Genomic DNA, 13875 nt, shown 5'->3' with positions numbered 1-13875 from the left:
TATACCTTAAATCCCTTTCTCTTTTTTCCTTTTAGCAAAGTGTTTCTCATACTTTAGGACACAATTTAAGCATCTTATCACAGAAAAGAGTTTTCTAACTGTTTGTTCCTGTCTTCTAGTTGGTATGACTAGTTCTATCTTTATTTTTCACACTGTGCTTTGAAACTATGTTTATTATTGCTATTAGATGTATTTCTCTTACTTGAATTTGACTTATTTAGAGCTAAAATCAAATCTTGTAAATTTTTATTTCACAATTTGTAGAATTTTTAACAGTCTTGGCTAATTTTATTGCTGCTCTTCATCCCATTAGAAAAGAAAAAGGAATGAAATAATGCCATTTGCAGCAACATGGATGGACCTAGAGATTGTCCTGCTGAGTGAAGTAAGTCAGACAGAGAAAGACAAATATCATATGACATCGCTTATTTGTGGAATCTAAAAAAATGGTACAAATGAACTTATTTACAAAACAGAAATAGAGTCACAGATGTAGAAAACAAACTTATGGCTACCAGGGAGGAAAGTGGGGGTGGGGGGAGGGAGAAGGACAAACTGGGAGATTGGGATTGACATACACACAGTGCTATATAAAAAATAGATAATAAATAAGGACCTACTGTAGAGCACAGGGAACTTTTCTCAATACTCCATAATGACCTATACAGGAAAATACTCTAAAAAAGAGTGGACATATGCATATTTATAACTTATTCACTTTGCTGTACACCTGAAACTAACACAACATTGTAAGTCAACTATACTCCAATAAAAATTTTAAAAAAGAGAAGAAAAGAAATGCAAGTGCTTTCTATAGGTAATCTGCCCAAAATTATTCATTAGACATATTTGATTATGCAAATAATATTAAAAGTTGTTATAACACTCAAGCTTTTGTGATTTAATTATATTTTGCCTATTTTACTTTAATTTTTTGACATAATTTAACTACAAAACAATAGCTATTTTATGCTTCTAATATATTAGTCCAAAACAAAGTGCAGAAATTTAAAATATTCGATTCAATAACAACAGTATATAATTCAGTATTTTCCCTTTAATTTTTATAAATCTGTAGTGAGTGTTTCTCAGTTTTCTTTGGTTGTTTCATGTCCCAAATGGAAGAAAACATCAGCATGAAAGAGAGCCTCCCACTTTTAATTACTTCCCTTTTCTGGTTGACTCCACCTCCATTATGAAGTCTTTCTGTTTTTTTGTGGATGTGAAATGATTTTTAGAATTCTTAGTGGTCCTCTTCTTTAGGAGACCATTCCTAGGGAATAATACAAGAAGATTTAAGTATCATAAAACTTTGGAATGGACAAACTCAGAATGGTGCTACATGAAAACTCTGGATCTACTGGTAAAAGCTTCTCATTTGTTCTATTTACCCTTTAATGGAGTACAGCAATATTCTGGCAGTCAGTGGATCTGATTTAATAGTGATGGGCATCAGGAGGGTAAGTTATAGGAAAAGGGCAATAAGCCTATAAGGCAGTACCTTCTATCTTCCATAGATTCTAAATTGAAGATGTGAGATAAGGATTAGATTTGGCATCAAGTCTGTAAAACTGCTGAGGTGCAATTAAGTAAGGAACTAAAACTAACTGAATTGTATTGAGTTTGAAACTAACAGTTGTTAGAAAAATAGAACAAGTAGGAATGCATATTGATTGAAAGTTGATTCCCTAGAGGACATTTAGAATAACACCCCTGATTGGTGAAATCTACTTCGTGACCTATGTGGATGCATTAAACTTATTTAGCATTCTTACTCTTTTTTTTTTCAAGCTTTTAGACTGAGGTATAACATACCACATGAAAGCATAGGTCGTAAATGCACAGTTCAGTGAGTTATCGCAGAGGAGTGACTACATAGCGTTTTTACTTTTAAATTACTGTTGGGTGAGAGTAAGAAGGAGAATTGAGTGATAGAGCATTTTATGCTATTTTTGGAGATAAGTCCCAATAGTGGGGGTTTCCAAATATGAACTTTGTCACTTTTTACTCCAATGTATTGTTCAACTACTATTTAGCAGGCACTGTGCCAGGTACTGGTGAAACTGGTGAACGTGATAGATATAATTCATTCCCTCATGGAACTTGCCATCTAATAATGTGGATCAGGTAGGCTTGGAGATGAGGGTATCAGTGGTTGAATATTGCTCTGTGTCTGAAGGGAGAACTGCCCACTTCTAAGTTTCATCAATGCCTTTTCAGTTTTCCAGGTTTTAAGGCTCAATCTTGCAATGCTTTTTCCATCCCCAACTCTCTTGTAATTCCTCGCCCCTAGATTGCCTATAAACATGAACGTTTTCAAAGCTACTTCACTGAGGCTGTACGATCCTGGGTACGAATTTTTCCTGCCTGCCTTGCCATTTAGGGGGAAGGATATTCTGTCTTGGTTTGACCTTCTTTATTAACCTCAAACCTCTGAAACCGTCTGTCTCCTCCAAAGCCTCTTTTTGGGAAGACTCTACTTTTGCTCTCTTTCGTCTTTTCACAGAATTTAGAAGATGTTCTGCCCACTTAAGTCCCTTCACTATTGCTGTGGTCTCAGTTCTCAGTGCCTGTTTGGTCACCCGTTCTCTTGGTGAGTACACTGTCAAATTTACTCACAACCTTAGCCCACTGTGACAAGAGTCACTAAAAAGCAAATAATTCTCCTGAAGGCTAAATAGCATCTAAAAACATGCTTCATGGTTTCAAAGTAGAAGATAATAGGAAAATATCTCCATTTCAATTTCCATTTGAGTCAATAAATTTGTTAGATTTTAACTAGCATTTTAAAAATTCATGGTATTTTCCATATATGTGTGAAATAGGCACTAAATTCCTTACAACTGGTCTTTCCATCCTCACCCTCAGCCTTCTTTCTACCGATCTTAGGATTCTGGAGAAACTTACATAGCTTATCCCTATAAAATTTTGTAATATCTTTTTTTATAGTAAACTATCCATGAGAATATATAAATTGACGTTATAAAGAATATCAGCCATTAAATAAAGATACCATACAGTATTGGATTACCCAGATTTACTGGTTTTATGTCATTGCTTAATTTGAAGCCTGTGATACTGACATTTGTTTTTTTAATTTCTATGAAATAACATTCTCCTATTGTACCATGGATAGGTGCAGAAATATTTCTCGAATCTGGCTTTGAAAAATAAATAAGTAATCTAAAGAATAATAATTTTCTACTTGCTCTTTGGATCTTGACCAATTGCTGCCTTTACTTATTGTTACAGGAGGAACAGACAAGGAGCTGAGGCTAACGGCTGGTGAAAACAAGTGTTCTGGGAGAGTGGAGGTGAAAGTCCAGGAGGAGTGGGGAACTGTGTGTAATAATGGCTGGGACTTGTCTGCAGTCTCCATTGTTTGTAGGCAGCTGGGATGTCCAACTGTTATCAAAGCCACTGGATGGGCTAATTCCAGTGCAGGCTCTGGACGCATTTGGATGGATCATGTTTCTTGTCGAGGGAATGAATCAGCTCTCTGGGATTGCAAACATGATGGGTGGGGAAAGCATAACTGTACTCACCAACAGGATGTTGGAATCACCTGCTCAGGTAAGACTTGCATAAGTCAAGCCTTAACATGAAATGCTTTGTGAAAAAAAATCTATGGGTTAAAAATTAAAAGGAGCCAGTTTTCTGTAAGTAATCTAGTCCACGTATAAAATTACCCAATCCATTGCTAAAAGACCAGAAAACACATGACAAAGCCCATATTAAAAAAAAAAAATCAAAAGAGATTCTGAATACTACAATCAATGAGGAAGTGACTAGCTTCAATTTCATATTAAGTAATCCTACTATAACTTACTACTTCTACATAAAAATATCATGATATCTAAGTTAATTCCTTGTCCCCTTTCCCCATAAAATGCTGCTTTCATGCTTTGGCCCATAAATCATGACCCTTTTGCCCATTAATTGATAATCAACTTACTCTATCAGGAAATAAATATTCTTAGCACTAATCCTTTTTTGTTGGAGGAAGGATGTTTTGCACAGTAGAATTGCTTCTTCCACTGTACAATGCTATTCATTTACTATTACAAGGTAGTTTTAGTTTTAATTTATAAAACATTTCATAAGTTTCATCTCACTTGCCCTTACAATAGCCCAGACCTTTCTGCTGACGAATCCCAAGGTCATGTTTCTGACCCAGTTCAGATTCCTGGGCTTCCAATTTCTCTTTGCTCATGTCATTGACCTTTATGCAACTTTATCACCACCCAGCCTTTCTATTAGAGATCATCTCCTCCATAGGACTGATTTTAGATAGGACTAATCTCTATCCAGGCATGGTGGTGTAATGGGAGCAACAGAGGCTAGTATCTAGAAAATTGCTCAGCTGCTCATTAATGCTATTATTTTGAGCAAGTTGCTAAATCTTTCTAAACTTCAGTTTCTGAGCACCCAATGATATAATACATGTAAAGCTACTGGTACACTGGTAGGTAATAGGTGTTAAAAATTAACATTAGTTTCCTCGTGGCTCACTGCCTCTCATTACCTAGACAACTCATTTCTCTTTCTTCTTCCTTCTCTTCCTCCACGCTTCTCCTCTTCCCCCTTCTTCTTCTCTTCTTCTTGTCTTTTATTGTTAATCATTTTGCAGGGAAAGATAAGAAATAACAGTTGTAACATCTACATCAAACATCTACAGCAAAGTTTAAAATGATAATAAATCTTGCCAGGCTCTTACTATAATTATTGCTGTCTATAGAGTTGACTGTTTAAGCTAAGACATCAATGTAGTACTTTTAGCTCGTGTTCTGTTTTTCATACCTTTACATAAGGATCCTTTATATAAGGATGACATTAATCAAACTTGGTTTTTGAAGTTTATACACCTAAACCTCCAACTGGTGCGTAATAATAGAAAGGGATGTGTAGCCACTCAGGGACTCATGAGTTTCATGAGGTTTCTGAGTTCATATTTCTGAGGTTTCAGAGTCTGTATTTCTGAGATTCTCTACCCTGGTCAATGCTAAATCCTCAGAACATCTACTTGGGAAATTCTATTATTATCACATGCATAATAGTAAAGAGGATAGACTCTGGTGCTAGGTTGTTTTTTTGTTTGTTTGGGTTTTTTTGCATTCTGTCTCTACTGTTTTCTGGGTGTTTGATCCTGTGTCAATTATTTAACCTCAGTTTGCTTATCTGGGAAGTAGAGATAGTGGTAATGACACATAATGCTTAATGTTGCTGTGAAAACTGAAGATAGCATATGTAATACATTTGGAACAGCATATGCATATTTTGATTGTAAGCTATTATTATTATTCATGATACAAAATCTTGTTGAGCGGAGGTCCTTGCCTGGAGTTCAGTGCTTTTAAAATTGAATTACTTTTTCAAAAAAGAATTTCTAAGCATTTTATTCAACCATAAACAGTTTCTGGTTTTTAGGTGCCCCAAAATTTCATCCCAAGTCTCTTTTTCTCAGGTATTTTAGTCATCATAGAAAATCTAAGGATAGTGTATAGAGAGAATTTTCTTTATGAAAAAGCCATTCTTTGCTAAAAATGGTAGCAGGTGCTTCGGGGGAGGGAAAAGAAAGCTTTGATTCAGGAAAAAACTGGTAAGAAATAATCTTGATTAATTTTTTCCCCAATTTTTAATGTTTTTTAAAAAATTTGTTTATTTATTTATTTATTTTTGGCTGCATTGGGTCTTCATTGCTGTGCATGGGCTTTTCTCTAGTTGGGGCGAGCAGGGGCTACTCTTTGTTGCGGTGCGCGGGCTTCGTATTGCGGTGGCTTCTCTTGCTGTGGAGCACGGGCTCTAGGCACGCGGGCTTCAGTAGCTGTGGCATGCAGCTTCAGTAGTTGTGGCTCACAGGCTTAGTTGCTCCGCAGCATGTGGAATCTTCCCAGACCAGGGCTCAAACCTGTGTCCCCTGCATTGGCAGGCAGATTCTTAACCACTGCGCTACTAGGAAGTCCTAATGTTTAATGTTTTTGTATACCAATTTTGCAAACTATCATGCATGCTTATGCATTTTTTTTTTTTGCTTTTTCCTGTTTTCTAATTTCAAATTCAACTTCAAGCAATCATTCATGCTCTAAACTGATGGTCATAAAAAAAGATTAAAATAAAAATTTTAACTGTTCAACAAATGACTGGTTTGTCATTTTTGCTTCTTTGTAGTATGAACAAATTTTATTTTTTCAACCTTTTTAAATAAATACTTTGAGGCAAACGTATCTATTTCTACATAGAAGTGTTTATTATGCCTTAGTAATGGAAGGAAACAAAACAAAACACAAAGTAAAGTTTAATCTGTAAAAGTTTTTTTACAGATTAATCGTTGGTTGGTTTTCAAAAGATTAAAATTATCCAAAATGTGAACAGGGACAGCATCCAAAATGAAGCATCATTTTTAAGGATAGGATCAAATCTCAACTGACTAGAGGAATATTATTTTCTAAAATCACTTCTGAATAAATATTACTTCTGAATTCTGGTCTTTTCTCCGCTCTAGATGGATCTGATTTGGAGATGAGGCTGATGAATGGAGGAAACCGGTGCTCAGGAAGAATAGAGGTCAAATTCCAAGGACAGTGGGGAACTGTGTGTGACGATAACTTCAACATAGATCATGCTTCTGTGGTTTGTAAACAACTTGAATGTGGAAGTGCTGTCAGTTTCTCTGGTTCAGCTAATTTTGGAGAAGGTTCTGGACCAATCTGGTTTGATGATCTTGTATGCAATGGAAATGAGTCAGCTATCTGGAACTGCAAACATGAAGGATGGGGAAAGCATAATTGCGATCATGCTGAGGATGCTGGAGTGATTTGCTTAGGTAAGGACTGGCCTGCGTTTTTTCTGTTCTCCATGAGAGGACAAAAAAAGGGGGTAAAAGTCTCAAAAGACTGAACTCCTAAAAACATAATGACGTCTGCTTCTTTTATCGCCTTATTATTACCTAATTTCAGGATGCAGTTCTGATACCTGTGGAATTTTTACCTTAACTGTAATTAGGATAAATAGGTTAGGGGGGAATGATGACAGTGAAACTGAGATCCAAGTCATGAGGGTAGAAGGAAGTGTTTAGAGAATAATCCACTCCCCCCATCCCTCCAAAAAAAGAAAGAAAAAGAAAAAAAAGTTAACTGTTAAAAACAGGTTAGAATTTTGCTTTCTGGATGTTTTGGAGCACCCCCCTTATCATCCTCTACCTACAAAAGTCTCCTCTTTAGCCATTTTAACCCACCCTTTCTTAAACCCACCTTTTCTTAAATCCACAGAATCAAATGATTAAAAAATTGGTTTCCTATTAAAACCTCACTTATGCTAGTGCTATGTTATGAGCAGGCACTGTATCTGTCTAGAAACTTTCATGTTTCACACTTGATTACGGGACAGGGACATGGCTTTGTGTGTACAAGACTGTCACTCTCCTTTCTTCACTTGAGTGCCGAGTTTGAAGAAGACCTAGTAAGTCTTGAACCCCAGGGAATATTTAGGAAACTATAACTAGGGTAAAAATGTCCCTGTATTCACCAGGTATTTTTTCTTCAAATGAAGGAAATTCAATTCAGACTAACTTTAAAATGAGAGAATACTGACTCAGAAAACAGGGAAATCCAGGAGGTACAGTTGGCTCCATCCAAGCACTGCGCGGCTTGCGGGATCTTAGTTCCCCGACCAGGGATCGAAGCCCGGTCACGGCAGTGAAAGTTCTAACCACTGGACAGCCAGGGAATTCCCCAATTTGCTTTTTTCTTGTTGAATAATGTGACCATCTATAGTCTAAACCACAGAGAATGGGATTCCTACAGAAAAGATGGATTCTGTTAGCTGAAGAAAGTGAAAGGGATTTGGCATAGAAAAAACACAGTATGTACCTTCTGTTTTCCTTTACCCATCAAAATCTTTCTAGGTCCCCAATCAGCACGTTTCTTCTCAGTGTGTTTTATACATGCTGAGTAATCACAATAAACAGCAATTATGACAACAAAAACCAAAACTGCCTGAGGAAAAAAGCAATTTATTTATTATAAGGTATTACTTAGAATCAAGTTCTGTTCTTTGAGGAATATTGATTGCGGGAAGTTGAAAGTAGTAATGGTGAGGGCCCTTTTCTCTTTACTTTGTTTTTAAACTACAGAAGTGGTCAGAAAGGGGTGAGGCATGTAATACAAACCAGGTAGTCTGGGTAGGCAATGAAGTCAGAGGCAAAAGTGAGTATTGAGGCAAACTGGAGTGTGTAGGTCCCACCTAGACACCTGCAAATATATATTTAAAAGGGAAAAAACCAAACAATTCCAACAAAAAATCTGTGGTGATCAAACAAGCAAATCTCTAGATAAATTTCAGTCCCTGGGCCTCCCGTTAGGAACTCTTCCTATAATGCATTCTCTCCATAGTGAAAAGCCTTGTCTTCTTTTTTTTATTTTTATTTTTATTGATTGATTGATTGATCTTTTCCATTATGGTTTATTACGAGATATTGAATATATTTCTCTGTGCTATACAATAGGACCTTGTTGTTTATCCGTTCTATATATAATAGTTTGCATCTGCTAGTCCTAAACTTCCAATCCGTAAAAAGTCCTGTCTTCTTGCCTGATCCACTCCTCCTTCCATCTTTAACGATTTTCAGTGGTAATATATCACTGTTTTCTCCATCTCTCCTTATATCTCCCCCTCAACTCATCTCAGGTATAGCTGTTTAGAGTGCCTCCGTTCTTGTTTCTTTATCACTGACTTGTTTTGTTTCCCTCTTACAGAGGGAGCAGACCTGAGCCTGAGACTGGTAGATGGAGTCACTGAATGTTCAGGAAGATTAGAAGTGAAATTCCAAGGACAATGGGGGACAGTGTGTGACGATGGCTGGGATAGTAACGATGCCGCTGTGGCATGTAAGCAACTGGGATGTCCAACTGCCGTCACTGCCATTGGTCGAGTCAACGCCAGTGAAGGAATTGGACACATTTGGCTTGACAGTGTTTCCTGCCATGGACATGAGTCTGCTCTCTGGCAATGTAAACACCAAGAATGGGGAAAGCATTATTGCAATCATAATGAAGATGCTGGTGTGACGTGTTCTGGTAAGTTAAAACAAAACAAAACAAAAAGAAAAACAGAGGAGGAAGGACCTGTGTTCTTTAGGAGTAGGAATAGGTGTGAGATGTGAGAGAGAGAAATATCTAATAATTTCCTTGTTGGGAATTCTTTTACAGTTGTGAGGAATCTTTAACACATTCTTTATATGACTAGTTTGGTGGGTCCTCTGACTCTATTTTCTATAATAATTTTCCGACTGCTATTAGGGACCACACTTCAAATTCTAAATCTACCTGGAGCTCCAAAAGACAAAATGATGTAGGTCTTTGCTTTATATCTGATTTGCTCATATTTTTTAGCCACTGACAATTTTTATTAAGTTTTGAAACTGTAATCCCATTTCTAACAAAATTCATGGTCTATACTGGCTCTTCAAAAAGCCAGGAGATGGGTAAGCCAGAATTTCCAGTGTCTCAGTATTTGGGAAGGAACAAGATTTTTAAAATACCCTTTGGGAGCTAACCTCCATATGTATCTGTGACCTAAGTTTATGTTTCTTTTGCAGATGGATCAGATCTGGGACTGAGACTTAAAGGTGGAGGCAGCCACTGTGCTGGGACAGTGGAGGTGGAAATTCAGAAATTGATAGGGAAAGTGTGTGACAGAGGCTGGGGACTGAAAGAAGCTGATGTGGTTTGCAGGCAGCTGGGATGTGGATCTGCGCTCAAAACATCCTATCAAGCTTATTCCAAAATTAAGGCAACAAACACATGGCTGTTTTTAAGCAGCTGTAATGGAAATGAAACTTCTCTTTGGGACTGCAAGAATTGGCAATGGGGTGGACTTAGTTGTGATCACTATGATGAAGCCAAAGTTACCTGCTCAGGTAAGACTTTCAATCAGCGTGTTAAGAAGTTGCATTCCAATTTTATTCTTTTACGTGTAGCTGTCCAGTTTTCCCAGCACCTCTTATTGAAGAGACTGTCTTTTTTCCATTGTATATTCTTGCCTCCTTTGTCATAGATTAGATGATCATAGGTGCGTGGGTTTATTTCTGGGCTCTCTATCCTGTTCTATTGATCTATGTGTCTGTTTTTGTGCCAGTACCATACTCTTTTGTTGACTGTAGCTTTGTAGTATAGTCTGAAGTCAAGGATCCTAATTCCTCCATTCCTCCAGAATGATTCCTATCATTCCTTAATGATAGGGATTGCATTAAATTTGTAGATTGCTTTGGGTAGTATGGTCATTTTAACCATATTGATGCTTCCAGTCCAGAAACACAGTATATCTTTCCACCTGTTTGAGTCATCTTCAATTTCTTTCATCAGTGTCTTACAGTTTTCTGAGTACAGGTCTTTTGCTTCCTTAGGTAGGTTTATTCCTAGGTATTTTATTCTTTTTTATGTGATGGTAAATGGGATTGTTTCCTCAATTTCTCTTTCTGCTAGTTCATTGCTAGTGCATAGAAATGCAACAGATTTCTGTATATTAATTTTGTATCCTGCAACTTTACCGAATTCGTTGATGAGTTCTAGTAGTTTTTTGGTGGCGTCTTTAGGACTTTCTATATACAGTATCATGTCATCTGCAAACAGTGACAGTATTACTTCTTCCTTTCCAGTTTGGATTCCTTCTATTTCTTTCTCTTGTCTGATTGCTGTTCCTAGAACTTTAGATACTATGTTGAATAAAAATGGCAAGAGTGGGCATCCTTGCCTTTGTTCCTGATCTTAGAGGAAATGCTTTCAGCTTTTCACCATTGCGTTTGATATCAGGTAGATTGCCTATCTGCACTTCACTTAATTCTTATTCTGGAGTTTTATCTTGTTCCTTTGTTTGCAACATGTTCCTCTGTTGCCTCATTTTGCCTAACTTGCTGTTTTCAGTTCTACATATCTGGTAGATTGGTTACATTTCCCAACCTTAGAGAAATGGCCTTCTGTGGGAAATGTCCTATGCTTTCAGCAGCACACTCCCCTCTGGTCACCAGAGCTATATGCTCTAGGGGTGCCCCCCATGTTGACTGCACAAGTCCTTCTGATGTGGTTGGCATGGGGTAGCTGGCTGCAGAGACCAGGGGTGTCCCAGGACTAGTGCTGTTTCACTGTGAGTTGAGCCAAGTTCTACAATGGGTGATTGCAGAGCCAGGGTTCTCAGATCTAGTGTCATACTGCTGGTGGGTGGAGCTTGTTCCTGACATGGCTGGCTGTGGGTTCCGGGGTGTCCCAAAGCTAGTGTTGGCCTGCTGGTAAGTGGAGCTGTTCCTGGGGCAGATGGCTGAGGGGTCCAACATGTCTCAGAGTTGGTGTCCACCTGCTTGTCAGTGGGACCAATGTCCAAGGGATCCTGGGGCTGGTGCCCACCTACTGGTGCATGAAGCCATATCCTGGGGCTAATGCCAGCCACTGGAAGGCAGACAGGTCCTGGGGTCCCAGCTATAGGGCCCAGGGATCCCAGAGCTGGTGTTGGCTTGCTGATGGACAGGGCCAGGGTCCCAGGGGTGCTGGTACTGGCCTCCTGGTGGGTGGGCTGTGTCCTGACAAGGCAGGTTGTGGGGCTACGGTGGTCCTAGGGCTGGGGTCTGTCCACTGGGGGATAAGGCTTGTCCCAGGGCTAGCACCAACCCTCTGGTGGGTGGAGCTGGGTCCCAGGGTCTCTGGCTGCAGGGCCCAGGGTTCCAGGAGCTGATGTTGGCCTGCTGGTAGGCAGGGCCAAGGCCCAGGGTGTCCCCAGGCTAGTGTCAGCTCACTGCTGGGTGGAGCCGGGTCCCAAGGGCTCTGGCTGCAGGGCCCTGGGGATCCCAGGGTTGGTTTGTCAGCCCACTGAGGGCAGGGCTGGAGCCCAGGGAGTCCTGGGGATGGTGCCTGCCCACTGGTGGGTGGAGCTGGGTCCCAGGGTCTCTGGCTGCAGGGCCCTAGCAGTCCCTGCACTCGTGCCGGCCCACTGTTGTGTGGGGCTAGGTCCTGGGCCCTCTGGTGGGCAGGGCCATGTTCCAGGGTAGCTGTGGGCTCAGGATTTCTCAAGAAGCCTGCCTGCTGGTAGGGGCAGTAGTGGGGGAGGGGTGTCGCTGCCTGATAAATTGCTTGGTCTCAGGTGTCTCAGTACTGGTGCTGACAGGCTGGTGAGTGGGTCTGGGTCCTGGTGCTAATAAGCTAAAGAGAGGATTCCAAAAATGACTTTTTCTAACACCAGTATCCTTGTGGTAGAATGAGCTCCCCACAATGACTGCTGCCAGTGTCTATGTTCTCATGGTGAACCCCAGTCACCTCCTGCCTCTCCGGCAGGCTCTCCAAGATCAGCAGGTGGAGCTGACCCAGGCTCCCTTCAAATTACTGCTTCTGCCCTGGGTCCCGGAGAGGGTGAGATTTTGTGTGTGTCCTTTATGAGTGGAGTCTCTATTTCCCACAACCCTCGGCTCTCCCAAAAGTAAGCCCTGCTGGCCTTCAAAGCCAAACGTTCTGGGGGTGCAGGACCCCTGGGCTTGTCTTCCTGGTGCAGGATCCCTGGGCTGGGGAGCCCGATGTGAGACTTAACTTCTCGAGTTGGATGCTTAATTAATTTTGATTCTTTCCTGTTTATTAATATAACCATTTGAGGTTATAGGTTTTCCACTGAGTGTACCAGTAGCTATATCGTATAATTGATGAATTGATGCTCTGTGACTCTGGGACACAGAACTTCCTATGACTGTTCTGTAGTCGTTGTGAATTGCTCTTTTTAGTATTATAAGGTTTCCATCTTTTATGGTTGAACAATTTTTTTTTTTCTGGCTATGCCACACAGCTTGTGGGATCTTAGTTCCCCGACCAGGGATTGAACCCGCGCGCTCGGCAGTGAAAGCGAGGAGTCCTAACCACTGGACTGCCAGGAAATTCCCAAAAACTTTTTGTTCTGAATCAGATTTGTCTGATATTAATATCTCACCTGTTGCTTTATTTTCTATTCTCTTACTTTCAACCTTTACAAATAATTTTGTTCCAGGTGCATCACTTGTACTCATAATAGAATTGGGATTTATGTTGAAAAGGACTCTGATAGAATTACTTTTTTTGAAATGGGAGATGTATTTGACCTTAAGTTAGTCATATTATGCATTATTATGTTGTCATATTATATATACATAATATTTATTGTCGTGTAATATGCTACAACTGAAAACATATTTCACTCTATGACCTTTATGGGGCCTTTGCATGTGTTTGGGAATGTGTAAGCATATTTGTATGTCTGATAATTTCCTTCTAAATTTAGAAAGGGTTGTCTATTTTCCTATTAATTTATTTTATTTAATTAGTATGAAGTTCAGCTGCAACTACAAGAAAAACCACCTGAGTGGCTAAAGAAAAAAAAATTTTTTTTCTCATTTAAAATAAGTCAAATAGGTAAGAAGTTTAAGGCTGCTTGGGTGGTGCTGTGGTCACCAAGAAACACCTAGAGTTGTTCTTCTGCAGTAATTATCAAATCCTACTGGACAAGAATAATGAGTTGCCCTGCAAATGATGACATGTGTTGGTGAGCCAGTTTGATAGACCAGGTTCTGCCCTCTGAGAAGCTGCTCTCTGCGCACTATCCTTCATGAGCCCAGGCGCTCTTCTCAGGGCAGTACTTCCTAGTGCGTTGTTCTCATAGTCAATTCTGAGTTCAGTCTGGAGAGTATACCTGTCCGGGGGCTGCACATCTTTCACAACCCACTTTCTGCTGATACTGATTTAGGGACCCTTGGATTGCTTTTAGGGTTGAGTAATCATAAGCCGATGTCGGCTGCCCTCAAAGTCAGCAAAAAATTCTCTCCAAACTTAGTAGGCTTCTAGTCTGTTTTGCTTTAATCCAATGCCATGTGAA

General features: G+C 39.6%; 1 protein-coding gene across 4 annotated transcripts in view; it reads left to right on the top strand.

The window, feature by feature from the left end:
* The first annotated feature begins 331 nt into the window (after positions 1–331).
* Positions 332–13875, top strand: part of CD163 (CD163 molecule) — a 36924-nt gene continuing 23380 nt past the window's right edge. For all 4 annotated transcript variants that reach the window (XR_014233083.1, XR_014233084.1, XM_082349166.1 and 1 more), the window contains exons 1-6: positions 332–1363; positions 2507–2593; positions 3253–3573; positions 6503–6823; positions 8754–9074; positions 9596–9916. Coding sequence is in view for 2 of the 4 variants with exons in the window: in XM_082349166.1 (XP_082205292.1) it covers positions 1318–1363; positions 2507–2593; positions 3253–3573; positions 6503–6823; positions 8754–9074; positions 9596–9916 (1417 nt within the window). In the remaining 2 variants the exon portion in view is untranslated. The remainder of the gene's footprint in view (positions 1364–2506; positions 2594–3252; positions 3574–6502; positions 6824–8753; positions 9075–9595; positions 9917–13875) is intronic.

This window comes from Balaenoptera borealis, assembly GCF_965194805.1.
Source record: "Balaenoptera borealis genome assembly, chromosome: 13".
NCBI classification, from domain to species: Eukaryota; Metazoa; Chordata; class Mammalia; order Artiodactyla; family Balaenopteridae; genus Balaenoptera; species Balaenoptera borealis.
Note: the sequence above shows the minus strand (reverse complement) of the source record. Positions and strands in the feature narration are given on the sequence as shown.